General features: G+C 39.6%; 1 protein-coding gene across 1 annotated transcript in view; it reads left to right on the forward strand.

Moving 5' to 3' along the window:
• cntn3b (contactin 3b) overlaps positions 1-4453 on the forward strand; it is a 62827-nt gene extending 58374 nt beyond the window's left edge. The window contains exon 23 of the mRNA XM_086291370.1: positions 383-4453. Within this exon, the coding sequence (XP_086147496.1) occupies positions 383-627 (245 nt within the window). The 3' untranslated portion in view covers positions 628-4453. The remainder of the gene's footprint in view (positions 1-382) is intronic.
• Positions 4454-14237: the final 9784 nt, after the last annotated feature.

The following is a 14237-nucleotide window of genomic DNA, read 5'->3' on the forward strand; positions in this document are numbered from 1 at the left end:
CGACCTTTTTAGAAATGCGTGCACGGTGTCATCCATCTCTGCCATTGGGTTATTATTCCTTGTTGACTGGCTGCTCAGCGCAGCAGCATATAAAGCAGTTCTGTGCTCCCATCCCGCTGCTGTGCAAAATTGTGAGGCAGCTCGATTTGGCGCTCTCCTCTTTTGATATGATACCAATTTTATCTTCTCGGGATACTTAGATAGCCTCTCCTGTTGAAAGGCACTAATAATGTAGATATAGGAAAGTGTCACGCTCGGTTTTTGATTTACGATGACTTGTCAGAAATTTAGAGGATAGCACAGCAGAGTGCGGGTTTTCTTCCTTTGAGTTGAGAGGTAGTTCTGGTTCTTAACGAGCTGCTCTGTGGGTTTTCGGTTGCAGGTATGGGAGCGCGGGGCTCGGGCGCGAGTCACCTCAGCCCGCTGTGTCACTCTGCAGTCCTCATCGTTGCTCTGCTCCATCTGGTGATCTTTAATCACAGCCGATGGAGTGCTCTCCCTCTCTCCCCCTCCATCCCTTCAGTCAGCCTGTCCTATGTTAACCCTCCACTGGACTGGCACAAGGCCCGGGTTTCAGCGGCTGGACTGGGGAAGGCTGGAAAAGACCGGACTGCGCCAAACTCTTAAAGAGACCGTGCCACTTCTTCTTAAAGGACCATCAGATAGAGATGTGATGATTTGCGTGCATGAAATCTTTTGGTATTTTTTCCAGTGTCATAAGTGCCACCGTGCTTTAGGTTTCATTTTAGAAGTTCTGATGTCTACATGACTTATCTTAGTATCTTTGGAGATACTAATGCCTTAAAACCGACTTTACATATATAGTCCATACCAAAGTAGGTAACAGAGGCTGCTTGTTTTACCCTATAAGAAAAAAATAAGTTATTGTCTCAGCAAATTGATATAATATAACGATAGATTGCATCCATACTTGATCATCTCACAAGTCATTAAAACCACACTTATCCAGTATTTGTGCAGCCTTTTCGAACAAAAACATCCATTGCAGGCTTAAAGTTCTACAAGGTTTTGTCAAATGTGTGAAAGATGAATAGCCAACTGATCAACTGTGTCCAAATCCCACTTAACCTGTGCACTCAAATAAACTTAAGACTGTTCAAGAGCCATAGGCTCCTGAGCTAAGTTCCCCCTCCCAGTACTCTGATAGATCGTGGCATTTTGCTGTGTTTCATGCTCCTCTAAATAATAAATACCTATCCACATTTTCAGCCTAGCAGAAAAAAAAAGCCCAGATTCCAGAGAATAGAAACGTTTGGTATTTCAATGTCGAGCAGATCCCATGTGTACTGTTCCTCCTCTACATTTAGACGACCTGTATACTAGATCAGTTCATCGTATCGAGAACATGTACCATCTACACCCCAGATGACCAGCTGGCCCGGTGCACAGTGGACTTTGGGATAACAGTGCCTTCGGTAGAGGTATATTAATTTTTTTTTCCTCTTTCTTTCCTCTTCAGAGAGCTTAGAAGAGAGATTCGTGTTGCAGCAGAGGTATTGTTTGCTTTTCTTTTCTGCAGAAATTAGTTAGAAAGGATAGGAACCTCGGCATGTAGAAGAACCCATTATCGGAAATGGTATGTTGATTAAATTTTCATTGACACACCGGAGCACCTACGACAAAAGGGGATTGGAAGCTTTAGGAAAGCCGCAATGGATTGAGATATATGACGGAAATTCTGGTCTCAGTATTTATGGTCTGTGGTATAATAAATGTATGACTCCATCCGTAGCATAATTTATGGGCTATTAAGGTATCAGAATAATTGATGCGAATACCGTGGTGAAAGAGCCCTGACTGGAAATGGAGCAAAAGGCATGGCTGTCATTTTACCCCCACCTCATCGCTGTCGGTTGGACACATACCAAGCTGAACATTAACAAAGGAACATTGCTGCTCTGCTGAGGGAGCTACTTTTCACGCCTTTTTATCATGTGGATGAGTGTGTCAAAAGCCACCCAAGTAAAAGCAGAGGTGTGATTGCTGGGGTCCTGACAATGTTCACGTGGAAGGATACAGTCAACCCAACTGCTACACATTACTGTGCCTTTGCCGAACACGGGGCTGCGTACGGTTATTAGCTAGAGACTGTCATCGTCTGCATTTTGCACTCTTTACTCCCCCTCCCTCCCTAAAGTCCCCACCTCAAAGTCGAATGAAAGCACAAGGAATTGATGCAAGGTGACTGGATGTCCTCACTTAAATGTCTGAGCAGGTGTGCGGACCCCAGCGGCCTCGTAAAAAAAGTCCGACATAATCAGGCTGTCCTATCCGCTCCTTGACTGGTTTCATAAAGCGCCGCGCTTGTTGATTAGACTGCTGCAGACCAGTCAATGGGATATTGATTTTCCTGCCCCATTATTACAGCTGTCACAATTCAGCTGCTTGATTGACTGATGGCCGTGTTCTTATTGCACTTGTTGTGTTACAGTCAGTGATGTTTCAGATGTCCTCCACTACTTTTCTCCCTATTGGAAGACTTCAAAGACATTCTTTTTATTTTCTGTTGTTGTTGTGTTTTTGGTTTGACTAGAAATCACTGTATTTGCTCCGCTTGTAGTGTACTTGTAGATTGTGACTTTGAATTGGAGCAGTGACCTGAAATTGATTAGCTGGTTTATTCTTTTGAGTTGCACATCAAAACAAACCCTGTCGTGCTCCAGCAGCAGTACTACTGTATCTTTCTTTCCAAGAGCAGAAAGGCCCGGTCACACCAGCATTTAAAACGGTGAAATTTCAGTTCCAGAGCAGTTCAGGCTTGCTTTGATCAGTGCAGTCACTTTTCTTGCCTTGAGTTAAACACGGGTGAATTTTTGGTGGCGCTGACATTGCTTACAGCATAAGAATCCAAATAGGGGGAGCTAGCCTGGCTAATTTACTCTGCTGCACTATCAACTTTTATTTAACTGCAGTATGTTTAAGTGTATCCTGCTCAACAAAAGATCTGTTTCTGTGAGCTTCAGTGGTGCGAATCCTCTCTCTTGCATAAACTGTGTGTCCTTAATGTCCCATTATGACAGTACTAATGACCTGGCAGTTTGCAATCTAGCTAGCTATTTTTTTCCCCGGGTTGGAGCTAAATTGGATGAGCCAGCTAAATACGTTTGTGATTTTATCTGATTTAAAGCATAAATGGATTCAGCAGGCATGTGCACCCACCAAGGCAAGGTGGGTGCACATGCCTGTTTAATCTATACTGTTTAATCTATAAGTGCTGTACAGTATACAGATACATCTATCTGTATTCCAATACTTAAATATGATGGACAGTTTGCAGCTATGTACTAAAGTAAAATTTAAAATATTCTCCTATGAAAATGAGTTGGACCAAAGTATCTGAAATTATAGTTCACGTACAAGAAGAAAGTGAGAGTCGTGGCATTTTCCTTTGCACATTTCGTGTTTTTGCATATTATGCATTTTGCTGCATAAACTTTACATGTATATCACATGATTTTTACTTTTGAGGTGCTGACCTTTTTTTTCATAGCTCTTCACTAGTCTGCTTTGATTGTCAGGCAAGTCTTTAATCATATATGTCTCCCTCTGGAGCCAATCTAGTGCCAAACCTTTTCTACCATTTGGTAAGTCTTCACTGAGTGAATCCTCGGAACAAGATAACAGCGTGGAATAAATAACCCAGTAGACAGAAAGCAGAAGGATTTAAGAGCCCTAGCTCGAGCGTGGTCCTAACTCCACAGTATGTCCAGTAATTCACAAACTGGCCAGTCAAGCTGTGATGCCTGTTTTATGAATTTGGTGTGCAGTTTTCTGGTGTGACCGGGCCTCAAAGCAGCTTGCGTGTTTCTGAGTGGTGTTAATATTTCCATTAATATCCAAATAAGGTAACCTCATTGCCAGATTGCAGGCTAAAAGGTTATTAATTTACAGTACGTAATTATGTGGCAGTTTCTCAAACTGCCTTTTATTTACATAGACGTAGTTGAGCCTAATGTGTAACGTCTGCTCATGTTCACATAAGAAAATTAAAGTATTGTTTCTGACCTTGTGCTATAAAAAATACTACAAAGTACAATCTGAAGAAATAAAGGGATTATTGGAGTGGCTGAAATGTATTGAACACAGAGCAACAACGTATCTATTTATATCCATTCAGTCATTTCAGTCAGTTTGGTTTTTTGTGGTTGTTGCTAGAAGTGCACCAGGTCCAGTGTATATAGCTTGCATATATTTCTTTTTTAAATATGGCCATCAAAGACAACCTTACTGCTTTTCTATAGTGTGTTCTCTGACCTTAATACTGGTGTATTAATCATTGATCTCTGTGAGATACTGACATGTAGAATGGCATTTTCATATTGAAAAGTAACTGTACTGTCTTGTATACTAAAATTGTGCATGTTAATCATTGTTTGTGAATTTGTGTTGAGTTTTTTTCTAAAACTATAAGTTAATAAAAATGTTTATTCCAGCTGCTGGTGTTTTCTCTTGCTTTTAGCCAGTTACTAACATACAAGGAGCTTTCTTTAATTTGGAATCCAAAACAAGGACCCCAGGGGGCCCCCGAGCCCTAAAGTGCTAGTGAATGTTTGGTAATTTGATTGATTGCATATTTGTATGAGAATTTGCTACAACAAAGTACAATAACAACTAAAAGGTCTATGTTATTAGCTGAGCTATTCCTGAGTGTTATTATTGTTGTTTAAATTGTTCTCAGCTAAATTAAGTTTTAACAGAATTACCACAAACTGACTAACACCAATAAAACCTGCATGGAGCCGGGATGTGTTTATTCCAGCTGGGATATTGCTTAGTTTCTGAATCTCAGGGCAAATTATGCAGTTGCAGTTGTCACTATGTGCAATGTGGAATTTTGCACAACAGGGTGCTGTAAACACTGCAAAAAAAGGAAGCGCAGAAGGGGGTCAACGGGGACCACTGTGCAAATATTTGCCCCAAGCATCCTACCAGGTTAATCCAGCTAGGTTAAATGATATGTAAGAAATCCTTTTAACTGTGGAAAAAGGGATATTTTTCTATATCAAAAATAGGCCTCCCCACAGAATTGGGATTTTGTCAGTAGAATTGAAGGAGGCCACATATAATGTCAGGCTGCCGTAAAGCTTTGTTGGATTAATGAGCCAGGGAGCACGTGTGTTGCCGTTGGCTGTTCAAATCAAACTCATTTAGCTTCACTTTAAACAGCAAACCGTACACGTTTGGACACCTGTTACACTGAAACTAAATTGTGTCCAGATGCTTTATAGCTGATTAAAGTAGCTTGATCATTGCTATCACCGTGCACTTCACATTGCCTTCAGCTGCTTGTAATGTTCTTATATGCTCAGGTTGCTACAACACTGGACCTACATCACGCAGGTTCCTTAGGGGGAAAGGGTCAGCTGATAACAAGAACAGGCTGTCAGAACAAACCACATTTGAGCTTTACTCTTCAATCATCAGTTGTGATATCCATAAACAAGCCTGCACTCTCCCATAGGTCAAAGCTGTTATTATGAGCTACAGTCACATTCTGAAGTTAATCGACTTCTCACTGTCGTGTGATGGAGTGCATCTCTGGCGTCAGACTCGTATAAGTTGTTTCAGGAACTCTTCCATGGGTCAGTTCAGACTGAATGGCTAATATGATCACTTAGTTGAAGACTTGTCGAGACAAAGCGACAAGCTCGCCATGAAGACTCCGAGGCGTTCGATTGAGGCGTCAAGACTTTGACTTACAGGGGTCGGCCCTAATCAATACTTATCACAATATGGCAAATGAATCCTTGATAACAGCATTTCAGCTAAAAGGCTAATGATTTAGTGCCATGCAAAACAGACATTTGGAAATACAATGAAAAAATGGTTCACTTTCTAAAACACAAGAACTCCAACTAAATTTACTCTAAAACTAAAGATATGTTATTAAATGCAAGGAAATTAAAGAGAGTTACACATTAGGAATCTTTCTAGTCATAAAATAAAATTTTATGACCCAGTTTTAATCCCAGGCCCTACATTTGTAGCACAAAAAAACATATAGATGCTGCTGTTGATAATTCACAGAGGGACTTTGCAAATATCAAGCACAATGTAACGAGTAATAAGGCGTTTTAACTTTACATAAATGGCAACATCATAGTAGTGCTTGATTAAACTAAAAAAAACTCCTTACATAATCCAAAGCAAGACGAGGAGAGAGCTTCTACTTTTGGGATTCACACATCGCTGGCAAGCAGGTCTTTTTAGTCAGTGAGATCTAAACAGGATTACTTTGTGCTACAGCAGTTTGTAGAGCAAAGGAGTGTTTCAGAACATAATCACCCGATTCATCAAAGCCCAGCTTTGCACTGCCTTCTCCGCTGTGCATTTTCCCCATCATTAGCCCGGCACAGGCACAGTATCTGTGAAGAATAGAAGTTCCTTTATTTTTGACCTGGGGTTGTCTCTAAGTAATAGACAAGCTGTGGGATTTGAACTCGTGCTTTTTCTTCAGAAAAGGTGCCTCATTTGCTTTCACCCTTTGTTGACCTCCATGTTTGAGTTTTACACTATTTATGAGGAACTGCCAATTATTATGCATATAAATGATCGCCACTGAAAATCCAGTTGTAATGAGATATATATGAATGCTTCTTTAGAGCAACACCGCTCGCGCTCTCATGGCTCCCTTTACTATTTCCTCCAAATTTCTTTCTTTCTGTTTTTTGTACACGTGACACAGCATCAACCAGAGGGCTGTTTCAGATTCATAAAAAATATTATTAAAGCAAAGGGTTTTTAAAACAAAATTAAAGTTCGCTTAACTTTTTTCCTAAATTAGCCCCAGCAGTAACACCATTGCACTATAAGCATTGTTAGTTTTGGCAGAACGCATTTATTCGAGCTGAGATGTTTATGAATAACTTAAGGTCACTTCATACTTTCAAATCTATCCCCGATTCAGTGTGTGTGCATCGGGATTTTATAATTAAAGTGCTCTGGTCTTTCACACAGAATCACTCATGTGTTATTCATGGCAAATGATTACAAAATTCAATATAAGTGTGCTTTCAAGTGACGTGACCTCTGCTTTATTTCAAAGAATCAGAGCGACTGATTGGTTAAAAATAAAAATAAAACAACTGCGCTTTGACGCAAGCCGCAAAGAGTCTCAGGCGTCCTTTTTTTGACAGGAGACAAAAGTTGCTAAATGAGATTCGTTTCATAGAGAGACAGACAGATAGATCTATCCATCCATACCTGCCACGTATTCAAGGCTGTGAGTGCCAATGGGTATCTTATTAATTAAACAAAGCGAAATGTCAACTTGATCACATATTCATCAAACAGGTTTTTGAGGGAAGTGCTAATCATATATATGTTTTTCTTATGGCAATTAACACAGCGGACATTGTTAAGGCTAAATGGCTATTAGCATAAAAGATTCTAAAATGATCCCATGCATTTGCAGATAAAGACTTCAGCCACAGTGAGTATTTATGGATTTCTTTTTAGCACCAGCACTGCTTTGTCCCTGGTCATTATAGACGCTCCATCAGTGTTCACTAATTAGGAGGGCGCCTTTCTTTACAGACGACAAGGGAAGGGACACAAGAGGGAGGTTTGGAAATTAATCATTGAGGTTTATTAATGAGGGGGTATCGGCCCTGTGTGGCCCAAGAACAATATGAAAAGGAGCGATCAGAGGCTAGCTCCATCCATCACTCTGGGAAGTGCGTGGAAGCCACCAGCAGAGTAAAGCTTTCAGAGGCTTTCAGAGGCAATCTTTAATGCGGGCACAAGTGAAGAAAGGAAAATCATTAACTGAAATAGCATATTAGCTGGACCTGATCCAATATTAACATTTGCTATTGTTTCTGTTTGAAAGCTCCGGCTTTTCATCACCGCTTCCTACAAATTTGATGGCGCTGCTTTACTTCGACTAGCAAATTAAGGAGAGATTCACCGATCGACCAGGAACACCCAATGGAAGGTTTTCAGCAGGGTTATTATTCAGTTATCTGTTGAATTTATAAACATACTGGAAAATGATGAAGGTGCCTGACATTTGTTTTGCTATATGGATCTGTTCCGCCTGCTTTTGTTTAACAAGGTAAAACGTTTCAGCTAAAGGTGCGTGCACAGATCTCACTTCTATTTCATTGTTTGTAGCTCTTTCCAATAGCACTGCACTTTATTTTCAGGTGTTTTTCTAAGAGAAGGTTGTGTAAATTACTGCAATTTAGAGAAAGAAACAATTGAAGGGATGGGCAATAGAAATTTTGCTACTGTCAGGGGGACTGTTGCTCAAGAGGTAGAGTGGGCTGTCTACAAATCAGCATGTCAGTGATTTGTTCCCAAGCTTCTCCAGTCAGCATTTCAAAATATCCTTGGGCCGTTGATACTGAACCCTGAGTTGCCTTTGATGCATCCATCAGAGTACAAGCAAACCTTACACGAAGGTATAGAAAGAGTGCTTATACGTGTGTGAATGGGTGAATGATGCTTGTAGAGTGTTTTGAGTACTCAGTTAGAGCAAGAAAGCATTCTATGAGTATCCTTCACGATACATGGTTTTTCTGCACACTGCAGTATAATGTGACTTAAACATAAGTCCCAGTTGTTGTGGATTTTTATAGGTGATGCACGATGATTTAGAATTACACTTAAATTCATCCCAGTCAGGCATGTGTGCCAACTCTAAATTCCCACTCTAATTATTATTGGTCAACATCAGCATTTTGGTAAGTTTGATTATCCTCCTGGGATTTAAAAGCCACTGAATTAGCTCAGTGTGTAATTCCACAATTCAGAAAGGATAGAAGGACGGTGACAGCACTAAAACCAGTGTGACCACTTTAAAAAAAATAAAGCCATTAGGGAAGAAAGATGGTATAAATGCAAATTTAAAGTTTTGGATTGTATTTAAGTTCTTAAAAGCAGCTTAGCTGCAGATTACTAGTAATGGAAAATGTTCCAAATAGGGGGGAAAAGGAAAAAGTGGAACACAGTCCCCTTCCAGTGAGGTCAAGCGAACCCAACATGGGAACGATGACTCAGAGTGGGCTTCAGCCAAACCGCCTTGACCAGCTCCCAGATTTTACTCTGAGGATAAAGTCAAGCCTCCTTCCAGGAAGCAGCCAGCAAAACCAGGAGACAGTGGTTGTGTGTTGGAGGTGTCTGTGGATACAGTCATCAGCACTGGCAAGTCCTGCATGATGCTCACAGGGCCAAATAGGTCACTGGTTATTATGTTAGCACGAAGGTTTTACAGCACTAATCTTAGGGCTGTGTAGCAAAAACTGTGACAAATCTTTTTTTAAAAAACATTTTTATATTTTATAGTTGAGCTGTGGAACGGGCCAACACTGGTATTTCTGATTTTTCAAGGTCAGATTGGACAAGCAGATTTCTAGCTGGAAGGCTTCCATTCCAAACCCCTGACCAACAGGAACAATCTTAGCAGGGAAAGTGGATGTTTTTCCTCCCTCCCCCAGTGACTACCCTCAAACTGGCCTTTACATAGACACTTAACCCCAGTTTGTCCCTGTGATGCAGCCCTGTGGCCAACAGCAGAGGACTGTGACTATGCCGGGCTGCTCCCAGCTGTGAAAGCTGTCGAATGAGTGGGCATGTAGCCTCTCTCCATAGATAAGGTACAACAAATTAGAAAACAAGGTTAGCAGATTCCTCTGAATGCTAACCACGTTCTGTTTTCAAAGGGTGACCTAGATCACCCTAGATGGGTTTTTATAAGCTCAAAATGGGACTGAGCAAGGACTTGGACTTTCAAAGGATGAAAAAAAAAACAGTCCCTTTAATCTTCTATAATGAATTTCTAAAGGAATAGCAATATCAAGAGAATTCAAAATCAGATAGAGAATCTGACATTTAACCTCTACTTTCATTTTAGAGCATAATTCAACTTTTTGTGAAGCAGGTCTTGTGAGAGAAAAGCTGATACTTGAGCTGGAAATAGTAGTCAACAATGGCAATCTAACCGTACAGTTGTGAACAGTTTACTTCAAGTGAAGTTGTCCAACAGCTTTATCAAAATGAAATGTGCCGATTGTACATTTTAAATCATTGGGACTTGTGGGTCTTAAAAAAACATATTTTCATGCAAAGATAATAAAGTAGTGCAACATGTCCTGACTCGTTTTGTAAAGTGAAAAACTTCAACCTTTAAAAAATTGCATGTCTCATTCAATAACCACTTGCAGTGCAAAGTGGAAACGATTTGATTCAAAGAAGTTTCTAGCACTTTCTTCTTGTATTAGTGAAGATCATTCGTGTATGTATTATTGTAGGGTCTACCTTACAATATAAAGCGCCTTGAGGCGACTGCTGTTGTGATAATGCGCTGTATAAATAAGACTTGAATAGAATTGAATTGAATTGCAATGGGGAGAAATGTTGGGCAATTTGGTGCAAAAAGGAAAATGGGGGGGAAAGGTGCAGCAACTTACTGAAATGTGCAAATATAAAAGGAAAGAGCATATAAGGCCAAATCAGAGTTTGTACAGTTCTAAGGAGCTGGACAGTCAGTGTCTGGTATGGCCACCTTTGTTCTTTAACACAGCCTGTGCTGTCATTGGGGAAAGCTTTCTTGTCATTTTGTTTAATTAGTCTAACAGTTAGACTTTCACTGTCTTTTGTTCTGTGCAGTCAAGATCTTAGACTGTTTCATTAATGTTGAGGTCCAGACTCTGGGAAGGCCGACCTGTGACTGTTGTACCTCTTTTCTTACCTCCTCTATACATACTGACAACAATTTGAAACAAACATTTTAAATTGTTGGATTACATTTTAAATTTGAAAACATCACCTGATCAGACCTGTTGCCACTGATTTTCAGTCCATTTAAAAAACATCTATAATTTAGCACACCTCGGCCTTTTCTTCTTGGTGTGCTCCTATAAGAACAGTTTGATAGAAGACCTTCTATTGAAACCTTTTCTGCCAGATGCAGAAAGGCCATTGTTTCATCTCACTGCACTTGTCCAGTTTCCTCAAAAGTTTCAAAGACATGCTGTACACCATGCAGGGATATGCAGTTTAGTTGTTTGGGAATTACCTTATTGATATAAAATACTATTTTATCAAACTGTTATCTTTTAGCTAGAGAAATTTGTTCACGTGTCTTTAGTAGATTCAGCCAAAGAAATGGGAGCAATGATGTGTATTTGTGGCAGGCTCCTAGCTGGAAAGCACCCAAACATACATTTTCTATCTGTTATGTGTCGACCCAACACAATTTTTACATTTTTAAGATGTGCCTTTCAGTTTACATCAGTTTGGTTTAGCCAGACTTTATCCAGTTCAGATTATGGAGTGGATAATAACTCACCTCCTGAGGTTTGGATAGAGTTTTGCATTACTTGTGGAGGTTTGTTTGTTTTTCTAATTAATTAATTTTTTTCTGCAGAACATCCAGGTGTTCATTCTCTTTTTTAGGAGAGCAATGGTGTAATTTGTTGTTTTGTTCCATTAACACCATCAGTTTTCTGCTAGTAGTGTGGACAGATATAATCAAAGTCCAGGGAGTTACCCTTGGGTTCTTCTTTCTCTTTCCGACTGAGGTGTGCTTTTTTGTGCGATTTCTGCAGGACACCCACTCCTAGGGCAAGCAGCAGTAGTTCTGAGTTTGATCAGCTTGTGGACATTCTGTCAACAAAACAAATGAGAGAATCAATAAATACCTTTGGAAATGCTTCTGTTGCCATTACCAGCTTCATGCATCTCTAAAGTCCTTCTCCTCAAGGTCCTACGAAAGTTGTTGTGAGGTATGGGTTCACCCCCAATCAGTCTTTGGGAGAAAAGCAAACTTTAACACTAACCACACACTTTGTATGCCTTTACTTACAGAGGGCACCTCTACAAACCACACTTGCAGTCTCATTTCCCTAATTTTAACTTCTGGGGAAGCGTTAACATGGTGGGCTTTTTGTAGTCTGATTGCTCAGCTTGCTCATGCGTAGTCAAGTACAACGGTTCTGTTTTCTTAGTCAGATTGTGTTTGTAATGACTAAGATGAAGCTCAGCAACAGTGTATGAGATATTCTGGTAATTCTAAAGGGTTCACAGACCTTTTTCTTTTTTTGAACTTGACTCAGAAATATAGAAAGATTTAAATTAGAAGAGTTTTGCACAGTGTGAGACATGATGCAAACTGTGGTCTTTAAGGCCCAAGAATTCAACCTAATCACTCTCCAGCCTCTTCTTTCAGAGCTTTTGCAGTCTATAACAGCTTCACGCTACTTGCACACCCACAAGAGATCCTTGTCAGGAAATGTAAACAGTCCTTGTCCTGCCTTTGTTCGAAACTGTTCTCACATCACGACTTGTCTGCAATTACCTGCTTCATCCTGAGCGAACATCTCTTCATCTCTTGTCTCCTCTGCGTCTGTTTGAATGGCATCCTTGTCCTTTCTCGCTGCGATGGTGTCAAGTCTTTCCTTTCATTTGCAGTCTGTTGGATTTTCAGGTTTGCTTTGAGGAAGCGTGTGTGTAACTAAGACATATCTGTTTCATGTTGTTAATATGCATTATTTCTTAGTTTATTACATTGGTTCTCCTTTGTGTCATTTGTCTCTGTCTGTACATAGACCAGCCTTCTCTTGCTCCTTTTTATCTTTTGCTGTTTAAAGGTGTTTCCTGTGACTGGGCATCCATGGATGGGGACGCCGTCTTTTGCATTGGCGCTTAAGAGGTAAATCTGCTATTTGGGATATAACTGGAAAACCAAACACTATCTGTGAAATAAATATCACAAATAATATCCAGGATATACACTGGGCCTGTCTGTAATTTAATGTGTTTCATCAGAGTTCATTGTTTCCAAGTATTTCCAATCAGTAGCTACCTGAGGAAACTTATAAGTAATCAGCCATAGCTGCCGTATGTGTTGAGCCTGGATTCATCATTAGCCTGCAGTGGATGAACAGAGGCAGCTGTCATTAATGACTGTTCAAACAGCTTAATTAAACATGATATTTAATATGTAACAAGCAGCCATATGCCTGGATTCTCTCAGATTATATGTTATAGGTTAGTGGGAGAACACTTTTTGCTCTTCTGTGGGAAACTTCAGTCTTTTGAACATAATATCAGTGTAGAAGTAAATGTGTGCATCTGAAAAAAGGAAAGGTTTGAACTAAAGTATTGGATATTTATTAAATATATACCCACGGCTTTTATTTCTGAACTTGTTTAATGACATCTTGGTAAATCTTTTTTCATTATTGTTTCCACTGCCGGCTTTATTGCAGCGCACTGCATGGCAACAAATTATTACCAGTGCGCACACCTTGGTGATCAAGACAGTGATAGATGATTTTTTTTCATGCTTTATAAGTTTTTTTCCGGTAGCGTGAATTATTTCCTGCTAAAACAGCTTTTAAAGAAAGGACTATGTCAAAGTTCAAATAATAAACCTTAATTAGAGATCTTCCTCTGGATCCTGAAACTAAATTACAAATAGACTTGACATACAGAAGACACGTTATGCTTTTTTCTGTATATTTAAGTGGAATTTCCAAAGCAAACATGTAAGTTTATTACACGAAAGCAGGACAAATGTATACAAATTTCTCTTTTCCACTTGAATATAACATCCATCCTACATTACTGCCCTACCCTTTTACAAAGAAAGTACTTTTCACAATCATTTTTAAATTGATGTATTGTGATGTATTAGAATATGTTGGAATAGCAGCTCCTCTGCACAATCTTCAGCAGAAAACGTTATAAGCAACTTTTCACTTTCGTCATGTCTGTCCTAAAGGGATTACTGGTGTTTTATTTGAAGAAAACTTGCAAAGCCACATCCTCTAGGTTTAGCTTCCTTTTTTCTTTTGCAAGTGATAATAACAGTAACACCTCATCTAGAATTATAAATTAGGTAAGGTGGCAGGTGACAGTCCTTGTCTGCTGCTTAGTGCTTGGAAATGTATAATTAGTCTAAAAGCTTTGATCTGCTTTTGAGCTTTCAATCTGCTTACTGTTGGAAATGTACTGTAACTGTTATATCTCATTTACAGGTGGATACAAGTATAAAATTGGCACAAATACCTTTCTATAATGACTTTTCTGATGAAGCCCATTAGTCATTTGAAAACTCAAGGTGGTAGCCATTTTCACATGGCTGTAGACAAAGGCAACAAAATAGAGTTTCTTCACATAGAGTAAAGATGAAGTAGTAGTTACCATGCTGAATGATCTTAGTGTTAAATAATACACGTTCAGTCTGAAAGTACTTTTTTTTTTCATTT

Source organism: Aulonocara sp. 'chitande type north' Nkhata Bay, linkage group LG5 (genome assembly GCF_057382095.1).
Source record: "Aulonocara sp. 'chitande type north' Nkhata Bay isolate Kocher_YH1m ecotype deep benthic linkage group LG5, A_spYH_male_GT1.1, whole genome shotgun sequence".
In the NCBI taxonomy this organism is placed as follows: domain Eukaryota; kingdom Metazoa; phylum Chordata; class Actinopteri; order Cichliformes; family Cichlidae; genus Aulonocara; species Aulonocara sp. 'chitande type north' Nkhata Bay.